Below are 24,933 nucleotides of genomic sequence, written 5' to 3'. Positions count from 1 at the left end.
CCATCACATGTGAGTGTTGCTTAGAGGTTGAGATGAATATTAGTCTTACGTTTAGCTCTTTTATCTCTTCCTTTTCCTGACGATTGTATTCAACTTAGGAAAGACCTCTTGTAGTAAAGGGATTACTTAAGGCTATATCTAACCTCTCTATAGTTGTTGACTTTTAAATAAGCGGAGATTTTCGACCTCTGCCAGCTTATTTTTCGTAGTTCAGTGGCAGAATAAGACAACTACTACTACGGCTTGAGATCTTTTTCATAGTACTTGTACGTGACTGGCACCGTATTCTAGTGATGATCTCATTATAACCTAGCATTCACGATGGAGGGATGCCAGTTTTTTGCCTGGTTAATTGTGTGTGTGTGTGTGTGTGTGTGTGTGTGTGTGTGTGATAGGTATTGTATAAAACTGAATATAGAGAAGTTACGAAAGCAGAAAGACTTAAGTCACAAGAATAATTATTTTTTTTTTATTTTTTTATTATTAATAGCAGTCCCAACGAGGTTATTAAAACCCCAGATCCACGTTTAGTCTAGATATGGGCCTGCGGTGAACGTGTTGGTCTCCTCAGGGGGAAGAGGAAGAGAATTTTAGGGTACAGACTAAGGCGTGGTCGTAGTATGGAGAGGGTGACACGCTTGTTCACTCCCTTCCCCTTTACCCTCCACCAATTCCTTTCCTTACCTCACGTTCTTCTCCTCCTAGTGGCCCTTCTCCATTCCTCTCAGCCTCTCCTCGTCTTCCCTTCCGCTCAGCCGCCTCATTTCCCCTCATTTTCTTCTTTATACTCTTTTCCCCTCCTCTTTCTCTTCCTGTATTCCCCTGGCCCATCTCCCTCCTCTCCTCTCACTGTCTCACTTCTCCTGCCTGCCCTTGATCCTTATTCCTTCTGCTCATCTCCCTTCTCTCTTCCTCTTCCTTCTCTCTTGCCCTGGTCCTCCTCCTCCTCCTCCTCCTTCCTGACCCTCATCCAGCTCCCCCTTAACCCCAACACATTCTTACTTCCCCTCTCTTCTCTCACTCATCCTCCTCTTAACATACCACACCTCCTCAAATCGCTGACCTCGTCGCATCCCCATACTTTCCACCTCTATAGGGACGCTGGATGCAGAATTAGTTTGCTTTTGCACGAACGTAATCTTGGCATAGACCCACGTGAGTTGAACATCTTAGTCAAACGAAGATGATGGTGATGATGATGATGATGATTTTTTTTTTTACCTAGTACTATATAAATTTTATCGAGACCTCTCTAGTGTTTATTCCATCTAAAATCAGCCAGTTGTATTCAGAAGAGTGTGTCATAGGGTGACATACTCGGCTACGAAACCAAGATTTTTAAAAATACGATTATCTTATTTATCTGTTTAATTTTCAGCTGATTCATATGTTGTTTTTTTCTATTGCTTTTTTTGCCGATTCAGTAAACTTGATTGTTTATTTTCTTTGAGCACTACAGCACAAACACAGCAGCACCTTTTCACTGCCAAGGTTTTAATGTACATTTAAATATTTATCTTTATATATCCCATCCCTTCCTGCAGTAACTTGACACAGACAGGCGTTAACAAATCCAGTTCCGTGGCCTAATCAAGGAGTTTGATGTGGTGCCGCTTTTACTCCTATTCTCTTAAGTTTTCAATATCAATCCCTCCTTTTCGAGAAGGTACAGTGTTTATTCTACGCAGGACTCTGCTTAGGTTTACTTGGTTCAGATTTTCTTCCTTTTCTCAGCTTAAGTCACGTAGTTCAGTACCGGAAAAACAGAATGCTACGGCACCATATCCTCATGATAACACTTTATTTTTTGTGTGTGCATCTTGTGAAATGGTTCATCGCTATCTTATCTTAGAAGGGGCTTAATATGTTTGTATTTTAATCCCATGTAGTTGCCACAGTTTGACACCTGCCAGTCTAGTTAACATGGCATTGCTTTATTCATTCCTGTCCTTGCTAATCCTCTTCCCTTTCTACATAACTCCAGTCGATTTTATGAAGCCCACTGCAGACCTGTAGGCTTGATAAGTTAGAAAAAAAAATCTTGTGAGGACCAAGACTCTATCTCACATCCTGTTGCCACCACCAGACGATTTTATTCAGCTCGAGATTTAGCATATCCTAACCTAGACTGAATAAAAATAAAATAAAATGTAAAATAGAATTAAATACAATAAGGTAAAATAAAATAAGGTACAATAAAATAAAATATGCTGAATAAAAAAATAAAATGAAATACAGTAAAATAAAATATATTACAGTAAAATAGAATAAAGCAAAATAAAATAAAATAAAATAAAACGAAATACAATAAAATAAAATACAGTAGGAATAAATCAAAAGACGCCCTCAGTACAGTAACTAAGCATCGTCCCTGAGGCCAAATAAAAATTAAATTATGCTGTATATTTATGAAGTGGGATATTGCCTGGGCGCTGCTTGAGACATGAGTTATATGACACGTGAAAATAAACGGAGAAGATTTTGTTTATGAGTGACTCGCGTGTTCTGGTGCAGACAGGCCACTTTCCTCCATTAGATTCGGAGGTCTTGTGTTTCCTTGTCTTTTCTGGTGATTCTGCACACACACACACACACACACACACACACACACACACACACACACTCTCTCTCTCTCTCTCTCTCTCTCTCTCTCTCTCTCTCTCTGCCTCCAATGCCACCGAGATTAGACCCTAAACTAATGACACTGATGACATTGAGCTGTGTGTGTGTGTGTGTGTGTGTGTGTGTGTGTGTGTGTGTGTGTGTGTGTGTGTGTGTGTGTGTGTGTGTGTGTACGAGGCAACCCATCATCCATCCGTTCTGCTCCAACCTTGACCAACCTTGACATTCATCTCCCCATCAATAAATGAACACCTGCTGAAAATTACAGGTGAGGCAGGGGACAGGTAAAGCTCATTCTGGACGGGAGATGTATTAGCCTCTTTATCCTGAGTCCCAGCAAGTTGCTTTGATTTGGATACCGCTAGATTTGTGTGTGTGTGTGTGTGTGTGTGTGTGTGTGTGTGTGTGTGTGTGTGTGTGTGTGTGTGTGTGTGTGTGTGTGTGTGTGTGTTCAACTTGCTACCAGTTTTCCATCCTGTGAGAAGTAATATCATACACAGTGACTATCTGATACTGTGTTTGCGCCATGCAGTTTTATTCAGCTTTGTGCATACGTGTCTTATTGAGAGGTTATAAATAGTCTTCATTCACCCCTTAAATACGGTGACGTCTCTCATTTTATCAGCGCTGTCGTCAGACAATTGTATTTGAAACAGGAGATATGTTTCGTTTTTCCCATTCGTACCTCTCTAGCATTTGGAAGGGTCAACATTGGCTACCACTCCCTTCGAGAAGATGGTTAGGCCTTACAGTGGGGCCTCACGTGGATTATTACGGGCACAGTTTCTCGTAGTGAACGGGTTAGGTATGAAACTACAGCATCCAACAAGCACCGTGATCAGTGGTGTAGAGTATCATTGACATTGTTTTTAATAGTAATGGAATCTGTTTACAACCATGCGGGCGACGTCAGAAGCACCAAAATAACATCTGAGCCTGAAGCGACCCCGGTGATCACTGTTGCTATGGCGATGTGGAGGCTGGCCAGGGGAGGGAGGAGGGGAGGGGTAAGAGAGGAGGAAAGAAGTGGGAGAGGGAGTGAGTGTGGAAGGGAAGGACGAGGAGGGAGGAGAGAGTCGTAAAGATGAGAGGAAGGAAGAGGACGTGGTAGTGAGGGTGAAAAGTGGGATGAGGGGAAAGAAAAGGACCAGGTGAGGGAGAGTAGATGAGAGTGTAGGAATCAGAGAGAGAGAGAGGGGGGGGAGGGGGAGGATGAAGGGAGGGATTAGGAAAAAAAAAAGTCAATAATGTAGACTGGGAGAGATATGGCTGACAGTACGATAGGGGTGAGGGAGAGTGGAGTAACAGGGAGGAAGATTGGACGGGGAGAGTGAAGGAGGAGGAAAGGGAGTTAGTGGAGGGGAAGGGATGTGCGACAGCTGGACAGGGGTACGGGAGAGTGGAAGAGGGGGATGAGGATAGTGGAAGAAGTGGGACGAAGAGTGGAGGAGGGGGTTCGGGGCAGAACGGAAGAGGGAGCAGTAGAGAGGAGGAGGTAAAGGAGAAGAGAAGTGATGAGGATGAATGAAAGAGGAGAGAATGAGAGAGAAGACTGATAACCGAAAGCAAAATAGGAGAATGGGTAGTGGGATGGAGGTGATCAGCGTAGGGATGTTGAGGGATGACAGAATGGAAGAGCAAATAAAGACAGGTAGAATAGAAGGAACAGGTGATGGAAGGCAGGTAGGGATGTGGGATGGAGGAAAGGTGATAGGACGGCCACAGTGACAATGGGAGGTGGAAGGATGGAAGCAAAATAAATGGAAGTGATCCGGAGCACTGGAGATAATGGGTAATAAGAGAATGGGAGGAGAAAAGAAAGATGAGATGGAAGAGGGGTGTGGGAGGGAGGTGGAGGTGGGGTAATGGAATGGAGACTGGATAAAAAAAAAAAAACAAGATGGAGAGATGGAAGGAAAATAAATGGAAGTAATAAGAGGAGTTGACGATAAGGAGTGATGGAGGAAGGTGAGGAGAAGTAAAGAAAGATGGGAAGGAAGAAAGAGGGGTGAGACTTAAATGTGACAGAGGCAGTAAATAAGAAGTAACATAAAGAAGCAAAATAAATGTAGGTGATCTGGGAAAATAGCTTTAAGGAGCGATAAAAGAAATGAGAGACGCGGGAAGAAAGATGAGATGGATGAGGGAGGGGGTGGGGGTGACAGCTAGAAGTGGGGGGAGAGGGGAAGGGGGAAAGCGTGGGGGAGTGAGTTAGGGACACAGGAAAGGAAATAGAGCTGGACCTTAGAGAGAGAGAGAGAGAGAGAGAGAGAGAGAGAGAGAGAGGTTGGAAATGAAGATGGTAGGGTAGAAAACAGACGAAAGGATCAAGGAAAAATTTAAGTAGATAAATTGAAAGAAAACATTAACGTGTGTGTGTGTGTGTGTGTGTGTGTGTGTGTGTGTGTGTGTGTGTGTGTGTGTGTGTGTGTGTGTGTGTGTGTGTGTGTGTCAGGGAGGGGGTTAGTTAACGAGGCAGACTAAGAAGAGGAATGGAGAGGAAGGGAAAAAAATGAGGGAATTTAGTGGAGGACGCGAGGAAGGAACAAACATGGAAGATGAGAAGAGACTGGGAGGAGGAGGAAGAGGAGGGGGAAACGAAGAGGAAGTAGTAAAGGAGAGAGGGGAAGAGGAAAAGTTACTAATGGAGATGAAAGAAAGATGCAGAAGGAGGTTTTAAGAAATGGAAAAAAATAAAATGAGGAGGAGGAGGAGAAGGGAAAGGAAGAGGAGGATAGAGGGAAGGAGGAAGAAAGACTGGAGTGGAAAAATGAGAGGTTTAGTAGCGACGAAAAATGAGTGTGAAGACAGAAAAGAATGAAAAATCTGAATAAGCTAATAAAATAGTAAATGACAACACAAAAATAAGGCAAAAAGGCAAATATCTGAAGGCATGGAAGCTGGTAATAAGTGGCGATTTCACACACACACACACACACACACACACACACACACACACGAAAGATTAAGCGCTATTTACTCTTTAAACATCCCCGGGAAATAGGCCCTTTGACTCCACAGTTTGCATTAACCCCCTCACATATGTCGGGGTTTTCTCAGCTGAATAAAATCGTCTGGTAGAAGTGAAAAGACAGTACCACAGCTCAGTCATGGCAGTGAAAGAGTTATACTGACATCCTTTTAACATTTTGCTGAGTTAGGCATCTCTAACTTGGATAAAATGGTTGTGGATTAGAATATAGTGTCAGAGTTCAGTCATTGCAGTGAAAGGCTTACGTATATAGTTTTTAACCCCGTAGAGCTGTACCTGTTTAGGACTTTTCTCTGGTATATAAACTCGTGTGGCATGAACGAGAGCAGTATTAAATTTCATCCACTACAGGGAGGGGATACGGAGCATTAATATATATAGTTTTTAACCCTGTAAAATTGTAAATGCGAAGGACTTTTCTCTGGTAAACAAACTCGTCTGGTGTGTATGAGAGCAATATTAAATTTCATCCACTGCAATGAAGAGATGTTTAGAGATAGCATTTCATCTTCAACAGACGAGGGACGTGAAGGTTGCAGAACTCTCCTTTCTTCTTCTTCTTCTTATTATTATTATAGCTGATGTTTTTGTTGTTGCTGCTGTTATTATTATTATTATTATTATTATTATTATTATTATTATCATCATCACAGTCACCGTAGCATAACAGCCTTAGCACTCAGGGGAACATAGTCACTGGCGATGGAACAGAGACTTAATAAGATGGCAGAAGGTAGCAAAAGTAGGGATATGAGAGGAATCAATTTAATATCTCTTCCTGCAGTGGGGTTGGAGCTTGCATGGGCCTGGCTCTTGCAACCAAACTGCTCCACAATGCCAACCGCACTAGAATCACCTCTCTGAGAAAAAATGGGCAGGTTTGTGTCGGGTGGAGGTGGAAAAATGTTAGTACAGTTGCCCTTAAATCCAGGCTGAAGCAAAAAGAGAAAATGGTAAACAAACATTCTCGTTTTCTTTGGCTGAATGACGGGGGAAACTTTCTTGTTCTCGATGCTCCACGCCACTTGACGCTTTCTATTTGTTCAGCCAGAAAGTGTGGACGAGAAAAGCTCTTGAGTGGCGACGGTGATGAGCAGGAAATGTTGACGCCAGGTAATTAAACACCACCACCACCACCACCATCATCATCATCATCATCATTCATCATCATCATCATTCATCATCATTATGCTGTCTAAAATTTCCAGACATTCCGTAGCCCTCCAACCCTAGGACGTCAATCTTTCTTTCCCCAGATAATTTCGGCCAGCTTAGTAAAACCCTTTCGTACAAAGTGGTTAATGAATGCTGTAGCTAACCCCTCCAGTGAGAAAAATCGCCTTAAGCTGAGTAAACTGGTCTGGAGATAGCTAAACCAATGTGAACAGGTGTCACTGGACTGAGAGGATTAGTAGTAATAGAAATACAGGATGTCCACAAAATCCTGCCGAGTTTCCAATAATGTATTGCCTGAAAACGGATTATGAAACTGAGATTTTTTTTTTTTTTTAATTCAGAATATTTCTTGGTTTGTTTTAAAGGTTAACTCGAACCGAAATATTTTTTGTGGATGTTTTTTCCTGTGGGATAAAATCTGGATTCCAGGGGTGTTGAAGGTGAGTGAATGAGTGTGGTCCGTGTTACTGGGCAGCAAACTTTTGGTTAGTTTATTCTTAAATATATAGGGTGGTGTGAGTTGGGAGCAGGGCAGTGAAATGGTGGCGGACAGGGCGACGTGGAGGCGATTTGTTTGTGGCCACTCAGAACGGGATTAAGGAGTCTGGCAATATATATATAAATATATAAATATATATATAAATATATATATATATATATATATATATATACGGTATATTCCTTTTTTCTGGACCCTGCCTCATTCCTTCTTTAGGTAGGAGATGAGGACAGGGTGGTGGTGATGATTATGATCATGAAATTTTTCTCTTCTTTGCAGGTAAGGGTGATCATCGAATTGCCATGACAACTGTAAAGCAAAACTTTTTGGACGCCCTGTCTTCTTTGAGTAAGTATAATAAAGGAATAGCTGTGTGTGTGTGTGTGTGTGTGTGTGTGTGTGTGTGTGTGTGACCGCACTGTCTAGCCGAATCCATCGATTTTACATTGAACCGCAGACTCCCATACATACGTAAAAACTTGGGCGCGCACGCAAGCACGCACGCACGCACGCGCACACACACACACACACACACACACACACACACACACACACACACACACACACACACACACACACACACGAGACAGAGCACTCATCTTGAAACCATTGATCAAAGGGTAAAGATAGTTTTGGATGAGAGTGAATATTTGTCATTTGTTCCCGTGCCTACACAACACATTCCCAATCATTCATACCTGTACCCACCTGAGCATGCGACTGAGCACACGAAGCACATAGCATGGTGTGGCATGTGTTGCAGTGTGCGGCGGGGTGGCGGTGTCTGCAGGTGTGGCAGGGGGTGGTGGTGGTAGGGGGACCGTGGGGGGCGGAAGGGGTGCTGCTGCCCCCTGCACCCCCTCCCTCCATAGCCTCCATCACGCCCCTCACCCACGTGTTGCTCTGAAGACCTGGAACCTGGGAGACAAAGTGAGAGAAGTTTGGTTAGGTTTACTGTGAGATATGGTTTAATTAGGAAAGGTTAGGCATGCGGTAAGATTAGGTGCGAGGTTTTTTACTGAGCCAAGGTGAGGTGCATCATATCTCTACTTCCAAGAGTCTGATATCAAGTGAGTCTGATATCAAGTGTCTGATATCAAGTGATATCTGGTCTGTCTCTTGACAGACCAGAGAAGCAATACATGAAGCGCAGCATTGTTTATGATTTATGATATATATATAGTATATAGGCTTACGGTAAATATGTTATCACTATTGTACTGTACATACCTCATTGTTACCTATGCATTCTTCATTGTTTAAGAATAATGTAAGTGGTAGTAATAGTCGTGAGTATATTTTGTGTATATACTGCTAACAGGAAATGTGGAAATTCATGGCGTTTTTTTTCTATTAGGTAACGTGCCGAACATATAAATATAAAGCACATTACCTTACATCAGATTACAATGTTAGAATAAAAAGAAAATGTACAGTAAAATAAATAAATTACAAAATAAACTAAACTACCGGTAAGATAAATAAATAAATGACTTACCCCGTCCTTAGGCAGAATGGACTGCTGACGACACACTGGGCAGGTAAGGGTGAGGGACTCAGGTGGGGTGTAGGTGATGAGGCACCGCTCGCAGAAGGTGTGTAGGCACGGCAACACCTGGGTGGGAAAACATAATTAGTATTGCTACCTTAATTAGTTTCGCAAGCTCCTGAGGAGAAACATAATTGGTCTTCTTACATTAATTTGTGCTTTCTCGTTTGTACTTTCTCCTGTGTTGTTTTTTTTTAGTGGTTTCTGGCACACCCAATATTGAGGTTAGGGAAAAAATAAGGTAGCGGTGTTAGGAAGGATAGATAGACATACGTGTGATTGATAGATGGATAGTTAGCTAGACAGATAAATAGAAGACAGACTGACAAACAGATAGATACTTGAATTCACAGCCAGTTGGAATCTCTCTCTCTCTCTCTCTCTCTCTCTCTCTCTCTCTCTCTCTCTCTCATCTATGTCTGTCTATTTGTCTATTTGTGGAAGCCGTCTGATAATTAAGGAAAATAAATCCTACGCTAATCCTTCTTGTTCAAGGTGGAAGGGAGAGTTTATGTGGTTGGGACGTGATAGGACCATTCCCACCTGCGATTATCTGATCATCCTGTTTGGCGGCTTCCCCTCCCTATATATTATAACAGGATTGAGGTTAGAGAGAGAGAGAGAGAGAGAGGTGATAATGATTAGGTAGAGGAATTGACAATGAATATTAAGTGTGTGTGTGTTTAAGGGACATTGATGTGCAATGTTACTCCTTCCCAGTTCTCTCTCTCTCTCTCTCTCTCTCTCTCTCTCTCTCTCACACACACACACACACACACACACACACACACACACACACACACACACACACACACACACACACACTGACTCTAGCTGTTTCCATAACGCGCTGAGACGAAGCTGAGGCGCTTCTTGTAGGCACAGTGGCTCTTTTCGACTTACTGCCACTTAACAGGCCTCAGGTGCTTTAGATTACAGTAGAACAGTTGATGCATTAATCACTTATGGTCGCTACAGTGGTACAACGCTTATCGCTAGTCACACTGCCTTTGATGTTACAAGCTTTCATGTCATAATCGAAATATTTCAGGCTCTTAAACTCTTTTTGCCTTTATGTCACAGCGATTAGTATATTTTTTCCATTACATTTTGACATTCCAGTTAGCGCCACTTTGTATGTCTGTGCCCAGTCTTCGCCACTTTCCTGTTTGTCTGTGTTTAGTGCCTCATTTGCGCGTGTCTCTGTTCACTCACTGCCACTTTTGCGCGTGTCTCTCTTCAGTCTTTGCCATTCTCGCCTGTGATTCTGTTCATTCTTTGCTGCTACTTTCTCGCTTTTCCTGTTTCCAGTGTATGCGTCAGTGTTATTTGTATGTGCAGGATATAAAGATGCTGCTGCTGCCAGTGTCACCAGCATAGGAAGACTGAGTGGGTGTATGAGAACCCTTTAGCAGTCAGTGGTCCTAGCCCCTCCCTGTCCCACCCTTCTCATCTTCACCCCCTTCGCCCCCTCAACCCGCCTCCTCTCATGCTACCCTCCTCTCATCCTGACCTCCTAACACCCTCCCTTTTCCTCCTGGTCGTCACCCCTCCCTGCCCCCCCCCCCCGTCTCATCTTCACCCTCATCACCCCCTTGCTCTCATTCTGACTTCCTAACACCCTTCCTTACTTATCCTGACCCTCCTCACCAACTTTTCCTCATCCCTCCCCCACTTAGCCTATCCTCACATTCAGTAACCCCACCCCTCCCCACCCATCCATCAACCCTGTCTTTCTTCACCCACGTCTACCTTCCTCTTCCTCCTTCTCATCCCTCCTATTCGTCTTCACCTCCTCTTCACTCCAGCCCTCCATTCCCTTTTGCTTCCCTTCCTTACCTTCTCACCCAGCATTCCTTCCCCTTCGTCCTCATCCAAGCACTCCATGATCTTTCTTCACCTCGTCCTGTCTCATTCATCCCTCTCTCCACATTTCTGTTTACATAATCGATCAAAATATACAGTAGGTGAAAAAGAATTAGGGACAAAGTGTAGGTTATAGTGTAGGATTAGTGGTGTTTTTGTTAGGGATGAGTGTTCTTTTGTGCCCCATCACTCCTTCCTTCCTTCCCTTGGCTCTCTCCTCCCCCTTCATTCTCCTCCCCTTCCCTCCTTACTCTCTCCTCCCCTCCCCCCCTCCCTTTCTCCTCCCCCCTTATCCCTTACCACCCACATCTCTTAACCACACCCAGCGTCACCCTACACCACCCGATTCTCTCTCTCTCTCTCTCTCTCTCTAGCATTATAAAGACCGAATCCTAATAATATCATCAATAAGAATAACAGTGGATTAAAAATTACTAAACTATCTTACATATACATCTTGATAACTGAGGAGAAAAATATGTCTTAGAAAATATCCGGAGTCTTGTAAGAGAACCCATAAGCGTAAAGTGGTTGAATGTGGCTTAAGTGCTGGTTGATGGGAATATCTGGTGATTTAATTGGCTGCACACACACTCCCAATTGGGGGTCACCACTTAATGAGTCTGGGAGTAGTAGATAGTTTTTAGGAATCGTTATAGTTTATTTATTTATTTATTTATTTATTTATATGTTTATGTGGTCTGGCTGTTATTCTGTGTGTCTGTGTCTCCTCTTCTTTTTTCTCTTCTCTTCTCCTCTCCTCTCCTCTCCCCTCTCTCTCTCTCTCATCGTTTTTGCCTGTGTGTGTTTAGGAGGTTACGTCATGAAGGAAGTGTGTTGCTCGTCTGGGGATCCTACTGTCCTACATATTTCTCTCCATCTCTCCATCCTTCCCTCCATCTCTCCAGCTTGTCTCTCCCTTCTTTCCTCCCTCCAGCTTATCCTTCTCTTTCCCTCCTTTTCCTTCCCTCTATCTTTCTTTCCTACTCCTTCCATCCTTTCTCTTCTCCAGTCTCTGTTCTTTCGTCTCACAAACATTTCTGACTTTCCTTCAACCTCCTTTCCTCTCTGCTCTCTCCGCCCTTCCTCATTCTTCATGCTCCTTCCCTCTCTCCTACATCCTCCCTTCCTTCTTTCCTTGCTCCCACATTCCTACATTCATCCCATCCTCCCTTCCTCATTCCTTCCTTTCCTCCCCCATTCCTCCCTTCCTTATTCTTTCCAGCCCTCCCTCCCACATTCCTCCCTCTCTTCCTCATTCCTTCTCTCCCTCCTTCCCTACCTCCCTCCTTCCCTTCCTCCCTCCTCCTTCCACCCAGTATAATTCACATAAAAAGAAGCACGTTTTTTTTTTTTCCCCTTAACATTATGGCGGGAGATAACAAGTGCTCATTGGCAGAGAGAGAGAGAGAGAGAGAGAGAGAGAGAGAGAGAGAGATTAATAACTAGAGCCACAAGGGGGGTTGGGCGGGTAAATGTGCCACACACAAACTGCCGCTGGAGCCACTGCCATTAACGTTATCACCACCCTTACGTCATCACCACCCATACCCATGTCATCACCACCAACACCACTACCATCGTCACCACCTTTACCACTCCCACCACCATCATCAGCACCACCTTTACCACTCCCACCACCATCATCATCACCACCTTTACCACTCCCACCACCATCATCAGCACCACCTTTACCACTACCACCACCATCATCATCACCACCTTTACCACTCCCACCACCATCATCATCACAACCTTTACCACTACCACCACCATCATCATCACAACCTTTACCACTACCACCACCATCATCATCACAACCTTTACCACTACCACCACCATCATCATCACAACCTTTACCACTACCACCACCATCATCATCACAACCTTTACCACTCCCATCACCATCATCATCACTTTTGTCTGGTTCTTTGGGTGTTTTTTTTTTCCTTCTTGCTGTCTTTCCTTCTTCCCGATCTGTTCTTCCTTTCTTGCGTCCTTCTTTCCTTCTGTTTTTCTTCCTGTCCTTGCATCCCGTTCTTTCCTCCCTCCCTCCCTCATCCCTCCTCTGTTTTTTTCCTTCCCACCCTCCTGTCCTTCCTCCCTTCCTTCCTTCCGTCCTTCATTTTTTGTTACGTTTTTCTTATTCTCTTGTCTTAAATTACTTGTTCCTTCCATATCATCTTTCCCTCCCCCCACTCCTCAACTCCTACTGCTTCCTCCGTTCTTCCCCTCCCCTCTTTTCTTCTCCCCTTTTCTTTCCTTCTCCCTCCTTCCCTCCCTTCTCTTTCCTCTTCCCTCCTTTTTCTTTCCTCTTCCTCTCTCCCTCCTTTTTCTTTCCTCTTCCCCCCTCCCTCTCTTTTCTTTCCTCTTCCCCCCTCCCTCCCTTTTCTTTCCTCTTCCTCCCTCGCTACTCACCTTAGGGTTGGAATATCTCCTGGTGCAGATACCACAGTGCAGAAGCTGAGAGTCCGCCGCAGATGACCGCGAACTTCCACCTGACGAGGAACTACGGGCGTGCGTGGGCGTGGGCGCGTGGGCGGGGTCGTGTACGGGGCAGCCTAGTGTGTGGGGGGGCGTGGGGGTAGGGTGGGGGGCTGTGGTGGGGGGCGGTGGTGGTGGGGTGGATGAGGAGGGTGGGAAGCTGTAGGTCCCGGCGGAGAGTCGCTCGGTGGAATATCTCTCCTCTGCCTCGTGATTTAGGGCTGTGTGGTTGGTGGTGTGGTTGGTGGTGGTTGTGGTGGTTGTGTTGTGGTTGGCCTGGTCCTGTGAGGGAGAGAAAAGAGGGTGGGTTTATTTTCTTTCTTTCTTTCTTTTCTTTTTTCTTTTTTTTCTTTTTTTTTTTTGCCTTAACATTAAAATTTACAATAGGCCAAACTTTTTTTTCTAGTGCGTGTTTCTTAAGGTTTTCCTGAGATCTTAGTGGCGATCTCTCTCTCTCTCTCTCTCTCTCTCACACACACACACACACACACACACACACACACACACACACACACACACACACACACACACACACACACACACACACACGACACCCAGTCCCTCATAACCCCCTTTCAGAGCATAGAGGGGCCCAAGACTATGCTGTTGTAATCCAGAATATTAATTTCGGCCCTAGGAGAGTGACCCACACCCAAGACAGATTTTACCGCGAAAGAAAACACCCAGTCACCTCTTGTAATTGGACTTTATCTCGTAAGGCACAAATTTCTCCGACCTAGTTTTCTACCGGTATACCACCAGGCGTGTGTGATGTAAAGAAAAGTTACTGTACTGGAAGATATTTACAAAAGTTACTGTGCTGGAAGATATTTACAAAAGTTACTGTGCTGGAAGATATTTACAAAAGCCACTGTACTGGAAGATAGTTACAAATTTACTGTACTTTTTAACACTTTGATTTGGTTAGGCGCATCTTTCTGTATATATATATATCAGTCTCACCCTCTTCAGCACACGCTTTGTCTCAGGTATACTGAAGTGAACATGTAGCTCTGACGACGCTAACGCCTTAAGATTCCTCCTGTCCTCCTCTCCCTCTACCTATCTGTCTCTCTTTCTGTCTGCTATGCTATCTAACTACTATAGCTGTCTTTATTCATTTATTTCCATCTTACCTTATTCTTCAACACCTGATTAGTCTCAGGTGTATTGAAGTGAACATGCAGCTTTGAAGACGTGGACACTTTGTGATTCCTTTTATCCTCTTCTTCCTCCTCCTGGTGCGTGGTGCCCTCCGATTGGTCTGTGAGGGTGTATGTGCGCCCCGTTTCAGAGGGCGGGGCGGGGCGCGGGGGCGGGGTGGGGGGATCCATGGTGGGGGCGGCTGGATCTGCCTTGGAGCCTGCCTGACGCCGGGCCGCAGCCGCCAGGTGCGCCGGGTACTGAAAGGTGAACACGAAATTAGCACCTGAGTTTACTAGGTACATGAGAGAGGCGTGTGTGTGTCGGGAAGGAGCGCAGCCTGATGGCGGAGGACAGGGTGACAAGAGGTAATTCGTCTGTGGCCACCCCTTCCGGGTTTAATGTCTCGTTATAGATAGACAGACAGACAGACACAGATAGTTTACTCGGATGAGTGATAAGAAAAGCACCGAAATTAAGCTGCATTCCAACAGCCACATAGCGATACGTATCTATTCATGGTTTATCGGCATTATGCAATATATATATATATATATATATATATATATATATATATATATATATATATACAGTGTGTGTGTGTGTGTGTGTGTGTGTGTGTGTGTGTGTGTGTGTGTGTGTGTGTGTGTAGGAAGCTACTCAGACTACCCGTAATCGTTTCACATTCTAGGTACAGGGTCAAAATAGCCTGTGGTAAACAGTGACTGCTTGGTGCCATTAGTTTGTTGCCGCGGCGCAGATGGCGTTGCCACTGTAAAGGAGATGCTGAGACACTGGGGCCATTTTGTCTAAATGTGTTGAAGGACATTACCGTAAATTTGCATACTCCTCCGAGGAATGTAACGGCTTCACCTCCTGACATTCAGGGTTAGTGTTTGGGTCATTGAGAAACATTACAGACTCCAGGCTGTAGAAAAGGCTTTAGGTTTTGCGCGAGTAGTAGTGTTGCTTGTGGAAATATCGTAACACCTCTTCCACATTTATTTATTTTGTACGGTATGTTCATCTTAAATCGCCAAGGCAGAGACATACGAACTCACCTGTGCCAACGAGAACACGTCTCGTAGCTTGAGGTCCGTGTTTATGTCCTGCTGTGTGTGTGTGTGTGTGTGTGTGTGTGTGTGTGTGTGTGTGTGTGTGTGTGTGTGTGTGTGTGTGTGTGTGTGTGTGTGCCCTTGTGTGTGTCTATCTATCTATCTATCTATTGCCAGACGCCTCAATTCCATTTGGGGTGGCCACAAACAAATCGCCTCCAAGTCGCCCTGTCCCCCGCCATTTCACTGCCCTTTATTACCCTTAGTTTCTCCCTTTTAATATCCAAGGGGTATCTGTAATTAGCCTTTCTCACTACCCAAACCACTGGACACCATTTATTTGGCCCTATGACAGTAACACGGCTGGAGGTGAAGGTCGGAGATAGGATCCCTCTATTTAACAATGCCATAACAACACCAGCCTCCAGACACCGTAGATGAGTGGTGGCAGATCCTATCATGGAGGGGGGGGGGGAGATGAGGGGCTGAAATGGGTGCTGATGAGAGAGAGAGAGATTAAACAGTAAGGCGGGTAGATGGCTATTCCGTGTGACATTAACCCCACATTGGAAGGATGCTCAGGAGTGGGTTCGAGCTCCACTGATGCCTCCGAACTGGGTTGAACTAAAACTTGTCCTTAGCTATTAAGTAACCACACCTACACCACGCCACCATCTGTAACCACCATCTTTTGTTTCATCGTCTCTGTCATGTTTCTCTTCCACCCTCCTTACCTACACACCATTACCACTGTCTACTACCACTACCTTCTGTGTCACCGTGTGTGTTTTGTGTCTGTCCTACCCTCGTTACCTACACCACACCACTGTCTACTCCCACTACCTTCTGTGTCACCGTCTGTGCTTTGTTTATCTACCTCCTAATCCCCTATGACTTTGCCCTTTTAAGGAGAGTATGATACAGAGTGATAAGCAGAATGTCAGGGTGAAAAATGAGAGTGATAGAATGATCAGGGAGAAAGGAGAGATGATAGGGGATTATGAGGCGGAAAGGTTTGAGAGAGAGAGAGAGAGAGATGAAGTGAAGAAAATTGAGCGAGAGGAAGGATGTGATAGGATGATAAAAGAGTAAAGATGGAAAGGAAGGAAGGGTGGGAGGGAGGATGGATGAAAGGAATGAAGGAAGGAGGAAAGGAAAGAAGGAAGAGACATGTCGAAGGAAGAGAGTAGGGTTAAGGGAGGGAAGGAAGATGGTAAAGGGAGAGTGGAGGTCTTGGACGCTACAGGAATATGAGATGGTAATTTGAAGGAAAGGGAGGGGAGGGGAGGGGGGAAGGGAAGGTAAAAGAAGAAGGAAGGGGAAGGGAGGAAGAGGGAAGGAGGAAAATAGGCAAGAGAGCAATTCAGTAAGGTGAAGCGGATAAGAGAGAGGGAAGAGAGGGAATGAGAGAAGAAAGATGGAGAGATATAAGGATGACGAAAGGGGATGAGATGGAGGAAAGTAGGAATGGAGACAGGGAGAAGAATAATTAGAAGATGAGATAGGAACATAAAGGATGAGAGAGAGAGAGAGAGAGAAGGCACCAGTCATCCACTAACTAACAAGGCTTGGCATCATTAATCAAAGGCAAGGGAGAGGCAGGGGGTTAGGCAGTCAGAGAGGCAGAGAAGGTAGGAAGATGACGTAGGAGGAAGAGGTAGGTAAAGAAGGTAGAGAGGTAGAGAGAAAGGTAAAAAAGTAGATTGGTAGAGGGGGAGGGAAGAAGAGAGGGAAGGTAGGTGAGTGGAGGGAGTATAGATCAGAGGAAGAGGTAGAGATGGAGATAGACAGGGAGAGAGAGGAAGATAGGTGGGTAAGAAGACTAGACAGATGGGAAGAGGAGAGGAAAGGGGAGGTAGGTACGAGAAGGGGAACAGGGAGGAGGAAGGAAGAGAAGAGAGGTAGGCACGGGAAGAATTGGAAGAGGCATGTAGAGCTGGAGTTAGGCAGATAGAGAGGTAGAAGAAAGGTAGACAAGAACAAGGAGAGGAGAGGGCAAGAAAACAGGAAAGGTAAGTGGTAGGAGAGGGTAGGAAGGTAGAGAAGTGGTAGAAGGAAGAGACAGGTGACAGGTAAAAAGAGGAGAGGTAGGAGAGAAGACTAGGGATACATGAAACAGAAAAAAGAGGGGAGGAAAAGAATAAATAACTGGGGAATCAGAGTAGAAGAAGGAAATATGATAAAGGAATGCCAGAGGACGATGATGAATGAGAAAGAAGCGAGGATGATAATGAGTTATGCAGGAATGAGGAAGGAGGAAGAGGTGTTGCGGCGAGGAGGAGGAGAGAGGGAGGGAAGGAGAGAGGACGGGACGGGGTCAGGGAAGGAGAGAGGGAGGGAGGGAGGGAAAGCGTGTTAGGAGCAATTAGATACAGGGAGGGATGGGGGGGAATGAGGAAGTGATGTAATAGAGAGAGAGAGAGAATCACCTCTACTCCATCATCTGCCATTAAACCACTTCCATACCCCTCCCAACCTTCCCAGTCCATATCCAGCATCCCAGTTCTTTTCCAATCATCCCGTCCCCTTCCAAGCACCCCAGTTCCCCTCCCAAGCACTTGAATCCCTCTCCACCCCACTCCTATGTCCTTCCCCCACCACTCCATATCTCACGTCTATCACTCTTATTTTCTTCTCCCCCCATCCCCTACTTCTATGTCCCTGCTCACTCTCCCCCACTTACTCCTTTCCCCACCCCCTTCCCTTTCCCTAGCCTCTCTTCCCTTTCCCTCAAACCATTCCTTTCTACCTCCCCTTCAGCACCCTTCTTTCCTTCCATGCCTGTCATCTTCCCACCTCACTTCCTCCCCACCCAACCACTCCCCATCCTTACCTTCCCCACTACCCCACTTCCTTGACCCCCTTTATCACTCCCCTACTTTCTTGCCCCCTCTCCACTCCACCACTTTCTAACCCCCCTCTCCAATCCTCTCTTTCTTATCTCCTCCCCACTCCCTCACTTTCTTGTCTTTCTCTCTCTCCCTTCCCACTTCCTTGCCTCTTTATCCACCCCACTCGCCACCTCCTCCACATCCCCAATCACTTGTCAGTCTCATCCCTTCTCCTACTCATTCCTCATCCCATTCCCCCATTCACATCCCACACTCACACCTTGTTCCCACGCATTCCCCACCCTCTCACCTTCCCCCATTCACTCCTTCACGCTCTCATCCCTTCTCCACTCATCCCCCCCTTCCCATTTCCTTACCCCCACACTTCCCACTCAACACTTCCCTACCTCCCATTCCCCACTCAACACATCCTGACCCCCCACTCCCCACTCTCTGTCAGTCTCCCCCCTCCATCATAACAACCACCTCTATCAATCACTCATATCATCGACTTGGCTCTGTTAAACTGTTTCTCTGGGACGGGGAATTAATTTTTTATGTAAATGTGTTTTTAGATGGAGACGTGATAGCTGGTGTGTGTGTGTGTGTGTGTGTGTGTGTGTGTGTGTGTGTGTGTTGGGACGTGGGATATATTGGTGCATGAGATGGAGGGCGAGGGCTATTAGAGAGAGAGAGAGAGAGAGAGAGAGAGAGGAAATCAATATTTTTTGTGCCTCTAGCTTTTAGTTGAAGACGTGATAGCGTGTCTGACATGGAAGATAATGAAAGGGAAGGAGAATGAGGAAGGGATCAGTTTCTTTGCCTATTATTTTCAGTTAAAGACATGATAGTTTGTAGAATAATTGGAGTGTGAGAGAGAGAGAGAATTTTTTATGCTTATATCTTTTAGCTGAAGACTTGATAACTTGTTGAGCCTGGACTATATTGGAGCTGGTGAAGGGGGATAGGAGAATGGATGGGGGGGAATGGAGGAGGGAGAGAAGAATGAGAAGGGGGGGATGGAGGAGGGAGAGAAGAATGAGAAGGGGGGGATGGAGGAGGGAGAGAAGAATGAGGAAAGGGAGGGAGGTACGACAGGAGAGAGGAGGAGAGGGGGGAGGAACGGGAAGGGAAAGAGGAAGTTAGAGATGGAAAGAAGGATTATTAGATCCCTTATCAATTTACCTCAACGCTACTCCGTCTTCTCTTCCCCCTTCCTCTCCTCTTCCTTCCTCCTCCTTACTCCCCCTCCCTTCCCTCCTCCTTCCTCCTCTTTACTTCTCCTCCCTCCCCTCTCCCTTCTTCCTCTTTACTCCCCTCCCTTCCCTCTTCCTTCTTCCTCTTTACTCCCCCTCCCTCCCCTCTTCCTTCTTCCTCTTTACTCCCCACCCCCTTTCCTCTTCTTTACTCCCTTCCTTTTGCTCATCTATCCCTCCCTCTCTCTCTCTCTCTCTCTCTCTCTCTCTCTCTCATCCTTCCGTTTCTTCCTCTTCTCTACTTCTTTTCATTCCTTCCCTCTTCTACCCCTCCCTCTCACTCCCTTCCCTCCCTCCCTACTCCCTCCCTCCCTCATCTACACCCTCATCACTCCTCCCATCCATCCATTAACAAATCGTGGGCAGAATTTACTATAGACCTACCTGGAAAGAAAACGCGATCTGGGTTTAACATTGAGGCTTGCTAAGAGAGAGAGAGAGAGAGAGAGAGAGAGAGAGAGAGAGAGAGAGACAGAGAGAGAGAGACTAGTGATGATGAAAGAGAAGGCACAAAGGTGACAGACGAGAGATAACGATTAGCGAGAAACGTGATCCGAGTTTATACCGTCTGGGGGGGATGTTTGATGCCACACTGAGGTTAAACATTGGGCCCAAATCTGTTGACTCACTTAGCCAAACAGACAGACGCATAGCAGGTTTTCTGAGCTGTTAAAATTCCTAACCACATCATTTTATTCCCAGCCTTAAATTAGCTGTATAGTGAATTTTCCATTTTAATTTCAACTTTAATTTAGTTGTATACTCCTAGTGTTTTCTCAGCTGATTTTCTGTCCCTCAGGCTGAAGTGATTCCATGATAGATTGCTTGAAAGACACTTAAACTATTTCAAGTCTGGTGAAAACTGCGTAATCAAGTCTCAGTGTAAAATACAGATTAACACTTTCTCTCGAGACGCATTTACGTATTCTGGTCAGAGTAACACAGATTATTATTTTTTTTTAAGGCTGTGAAAAATTCAAGCCTTAACTGTGTCAGTGGTTAGGCTAATGTTTATAATTTGTTCTGTTATTTCGTTTCTTGTATTTTATTTACTTATTTACATTTAATTATTTTTCTTGTATTATTTTGGTTTGTGTTTTCTTCCCTCCTTTGAGATCGCATCTTTTGCTTTCTTTGACTTTTTGGGTACATCCTTTCATACATTTCTCCTCCATTTTTTCGTAGTGTCTTTTTCCTTTCCTTTGTTTTTCGTATTCCTTCCTTCTCTTCTTATATTCTCTTCTTGCGCTTCCTTTCACTTTTCATCTCCTCTCCCCTCTTCTATTCACTTCTATTCTCCCCCCTTCTCTTATCTTCTCACCTCTTCTTTCGTCTCCTCTTTTCCACGTCCTCTTCCTCCTCCTCCCCTTCGAGTGTATACGTTCCGTGCCTTGCCATCACACTTGAAAGAAGGAGGAAGAGAAGGAAAGGAGAGTAAGTGGAGGGGAATGAAAACAGATAGGAAAGGAGTAAACAGAGAAGCAAGAAGGGGTGGAAAAGGAAGAGACGATTAGAGGAAACGGAGGGAAGAAGAAAGCAAGACAGGACAAGAGGAAGAGAAGAGGAGGAAGATAAAAAAAAGAGGAAGAGACGGGGGGAAGAAGAGGGAAGAGGAAAGGAAGAGAGGATAAGAGGAAAAGAAGGGGAAGAAGGAAGGGAAAGTAAGAGGGGGAGACGGGATGAAGGAGAGAAAGAAGGATGAAAGCAAGAATTGGAAAAGGAGGAGGAGGAAAGGAGATAAGGAGGAGAAAAGGGGTGAGACAGGAGGAAGCAGGGGGGGGGGAAGGTGGAGATAAGAATGAATAGATGTAGAAGGAAGGGAGGGAGGGAGGGAGGAAAGGTGTAAGGAAGGAGGTATAAGGAAGAAGAAAAGATGTAGGTGGGAGGAAGGGAGGGGGTACTTCCTTCTATGTCTTAACCTTGTGCTCCCACACTTCTCCCCTTTCTTCTCTCCTTCCCTTCATTCATTTCTTATTCTTCTTTTTCTCTTCCCCCCCCCTCTTATTCTCTCCCTCTTTCCCCTCCCTCTCATTCTCTCCCTCCCTCCTCATTCTGTCGCTCTTTATTTTTCTTCCATTCTCCCCTCTCGGTCTGTCTCATTTACAACATCACTATCTATATATCTGTCTGATTCATCTGTCCGTCTGTCTGTTTAACACACACACACACACACACACACACACACACACACACACACACACACACACACACACACACACACAAAACCTTGCCATTACTGCTCGCTGTCTCTCTGCGGGAAGTACACGTTCACGGCAAGGCATTTTGTGGCCGCGATAAAATGTTTGTTGAATATATGCAGGTGTACATGAGGCAGGGCGGTGTGGATTGGTGGCAGGACGTGGTGTTGGGCTTGGATTGTATTTATCTATTTATTTTAGAGGATAAAGGTTTGGGATTAAGAGTTAGACGATTGATAAGTAGTAAGCACGCAGCAGACGGTTTTATTCTGGTGTAAAGAATCCTAGTAATTACGGATTATATTATAGCCCTTAAACACACACACACACACATACAGATAGATAGATAGAGAGAGAGAGAGAGAGAGAGAGAGAAAATCACCCAAGTACACCCCTACGCCCAGAGGAGAAATTGAGAGAGAGAGGAGGAGAAGGAAGGAAAGATGGAAGCATGGTTAGCGAAGGCAGCAGGTGGATAGGGTGGAGCGGGGTGGATTAAGTGGAGTGGGGGCACAGGGTCGAGGTGAAGTGGAGTGGGAGGTAGGGAGGGGCAAGGATAGGAGGGTTGGGATGGGAGCAGTTTAGCACTATGGTAGGTAAGGTAAAAGTTGAGGGCAGTCTCATTAAGGCGCTTAACTCCGGTGCTCATCTCTGTAACTTAGGCCTTTGAACCTGTGTCGGGGTGGAGATTACAGTGGAAGGGAGTTTAACAGGAGGGGGACATGGTGGAATGGGGCAGTGGAACAGGATAGAACTTCAAAACGAGGTGGATTAGAACAGTGTGGAACGGTATGGAACAGAACAAATTGGACTGAGTGGGACAGGAAGGAGGGTAAAGCGGGACAGTGGAATGGAATAGTGGTACAGTGGAACGAGGTGGAATGGTACAGTGAGACAGGGTAATGGGGTACGGTGACACAGGGTTGAGTGGGATGGAGTAGAAACGCGTGGAATGAAACAGTGGGTGTGGGATGGAGTGTGGGATGGGTGTGGGTGTAAGCAGTCTGATCCTGAGTGTTGTTGCTGAGTGAGTTACAAGATGAGGGTGTGGAGATGGATGTGTGTGTGTGTGTGTGTGTGTGTGTGTGTGTGTGTGTGTGTGTGTGTGTGTGTGTGTGTGTGTGTGTGTGTGTGTGCCGATAGTGTGAGCATGAGTAAATATGGGTGTGGATGTAAGGGTTTAAAATTATAAGTGTGGACAGCATAGGAGTAAATAAGTGTGTGGGTGTAAGTGCTTGGGTGTTTATTGTGTAGTAGATATAACTGGTCATAAGTGTGCATTTAAGTGCAAGTATAAGGAAATAAGTGTGGGCATAAGTGTGTGAGTATGAGTAGAGATAATAAGGGGTATAAGTAAATGTAAGTGTGGGTATAAGTAAATATAAGTGTGGGTGTATGTGGGTGTAGCCGTCAGTCTCTCCAGGGTAATCTAGCATCATTAGTCATCTCGCCTTAACAGCCACCCCTATGATACAAGCTGTTATTAATAGTTCGTGTGTGTGTGTGTGTGTGTGTGTGTGTGTGTGTGTGTGTGTGTGTGTGTGTGTGTGTGTGTGTGTGTGTGTGTGTGTGTGTGTGCGTGCGTGTGTGTGTGTTTTGGGAAAGGGAAGAGAGATGAATAAATAAAATATGGAAGAGGAGTTAGTATGAGAAGAGAAATATGAGAGAGAGAGAGAGAGAGAGAGAGTGTAGGTGTGTATGTACGCATAAGTGTGTGTATACTTAATAGGATGTATGCATTAGTGACGTTAATCAAAGAATCACACTGCCACTTTGCATTATCTGGCGTGATCCACCTCTCTCAGTCGCGTGGGCTGCCTGGATCTATGCTGATTAGGAGGGTTTTTGCCTGTGTGTGCTCCTCTGTCTGCCCGTGTGCGTGTGTGCTTTATGTGCATGTGTGCTCTGTGTGCGTGTGTGCTCTGTGTGCGTGTGTGCTCTGTGTGCGTGTGTGCTTTATGTGCGTGTGTGCTTTATGTGCGCGTGTGCTCTATGTGCGCGTGTGCTTTATGTGCGTGTGTGCTTTATGTGCGTGTGCTTTATGTGCCTGTGTGCTTTATGTGCGTATGCCCTTTATGTGTGCGTGTGTGCTTATGTGCTTTATATATATATATATATATATATATATATATATATATATATATATATGTGTGTGTGTGTGGATATGTTTGTTTCTATGTGTGTGTACTTTCATGGAGGGTACGTGTCTTATGTGCATGTGTGCTTGTGTGTGCGTATGTGCTTTATCTATCTGTGTTTGTTTATGTATGTGTGTGCGTGTGTACTTGTATGTGCGTGGGTGCTTGTGTGTGTGTGTGTGTGTGTGTGTGTGTGTGTGTGTGTGTGTGTGTGTGTGTGTGTGTGTGTGTGTGTGTGTGTGTGTGTGTGTGTGTGTGTGTGTGTATAGGTGCTGATGATTTGTGTGTGTGTCCTTCTATATGAATGTAATAATTAATGATGTCTGCTTGTATACCGGTGTGCCTGTTACTTCTGCCAAGGTTGTCTGGGATTGTGTTTTCACTTTTGCTTGTCTTCCTGTCTGTCAGTCTATCTATCCACGGTATCTGTCTATCTATCTGTCCGTCTGTCTGTCTATTTGTCTGTCTCTCTGTAGCAGTAAACAGTGACTGAGCCGTACCTACAATACGCAAGAAATCCCCCGGGGGAGTGGAAAAGGAGTTTTATATGTAGGCCAACTTGTATATGGGAATTGTTGATCCTCGAGTGAAGCAGTTAAAATATGGTGAAAAAATAAGATAAAGATACATATTGGTGGGGTATGGGCTATGCTGAGTGCCCTTCTGTTTACATAAGGCCTGGTGTTGTTTGCTTCAGACTGTGTGAGTGTAGGATTAGATGTGCGTGCGTGTGCGTGGTGAAGGACGGCTGAACACACGCACACACACACACACACACACACACACACACACACACACACACACACACACACACACACACACACACCACACACACACACACACATACAAAATCTCTCTCTCTCTCTCTCTTTCATTATGGGCGGCACCCATAGCTGCCTCCGCTGTCACGACCTGCCTGCTGTGTGGGCGGGGGTGAGGCAGGGTGAGGCAGAGATGAGGGCGGGGGTGAGGCAGGGGTGTGTGTAATGGCTTTTGGTATCAGGTGAGGAAAGGTGAGGTAGGCGAGGGAGAGGAAGGATGAGGTTCAGGCAGAGATGAGGCAGGGATGAGGCATAGATTAGGGCGGGGGTGAGGCAGGGGTGTGTGTGTGTGTGTGATGGAGT

General features: G+C 45.4%; 1 protein-coding gene across 1 annotated transcript in view; it reads right to left on the bottom strand.

Annotated features, from left to right (window-relative positions):
* Positions 1-12,142: 12,142 nt before the first annotated feature.
* Positions 12,143-24,933, bottom strand: part of LOC145405597 (uncharacterized) — a 205,562-nt gene continuing 192,771 nt past the window's right edge. Inside the window, exons 3-6 of the mRNA XM_080276924.1 lie at positions 14,325-14,591; positions 13,320-13,470; positions 13,119-13,265; positions 12,143-12,195 (exon numbers count right to left, since the gene is read on the bottom strand). Coding sequence (XP_080133050.1) covers positions 12,143-12,195; positions 13,119-13,265; positions 13,320-13,470; positions 14,325-14,591 — 618 coding nt within the window. The remainder of the gene's footprint in view (positions 12,196-13,118; positions 13,266-13,319; positions 13,471-14,324; positions 14,592-24,933) is intronic.

Source organism: Coenobita brevimanus, chromosome 67 (assembly GCF_032717465.1).
Source record: "Coenobita brevimanus isolate Jiangsu-jjx chromosome 67, ASM3271746v2, whole genome shotgun sequence".
In the NCBI taxonomy this organism is placed as follows: domain Eukaryota; kingdom Metazoa; phylum Arthropoda; class Malacostraca; order Decapoda; family Coenobitidae; genus Coenobita; species Coenobita brevimanus.
Note: the sequence above shows the minus strand (reverse complement) of the source record. Positions and strands in the feature narration are given on the sequence as shown.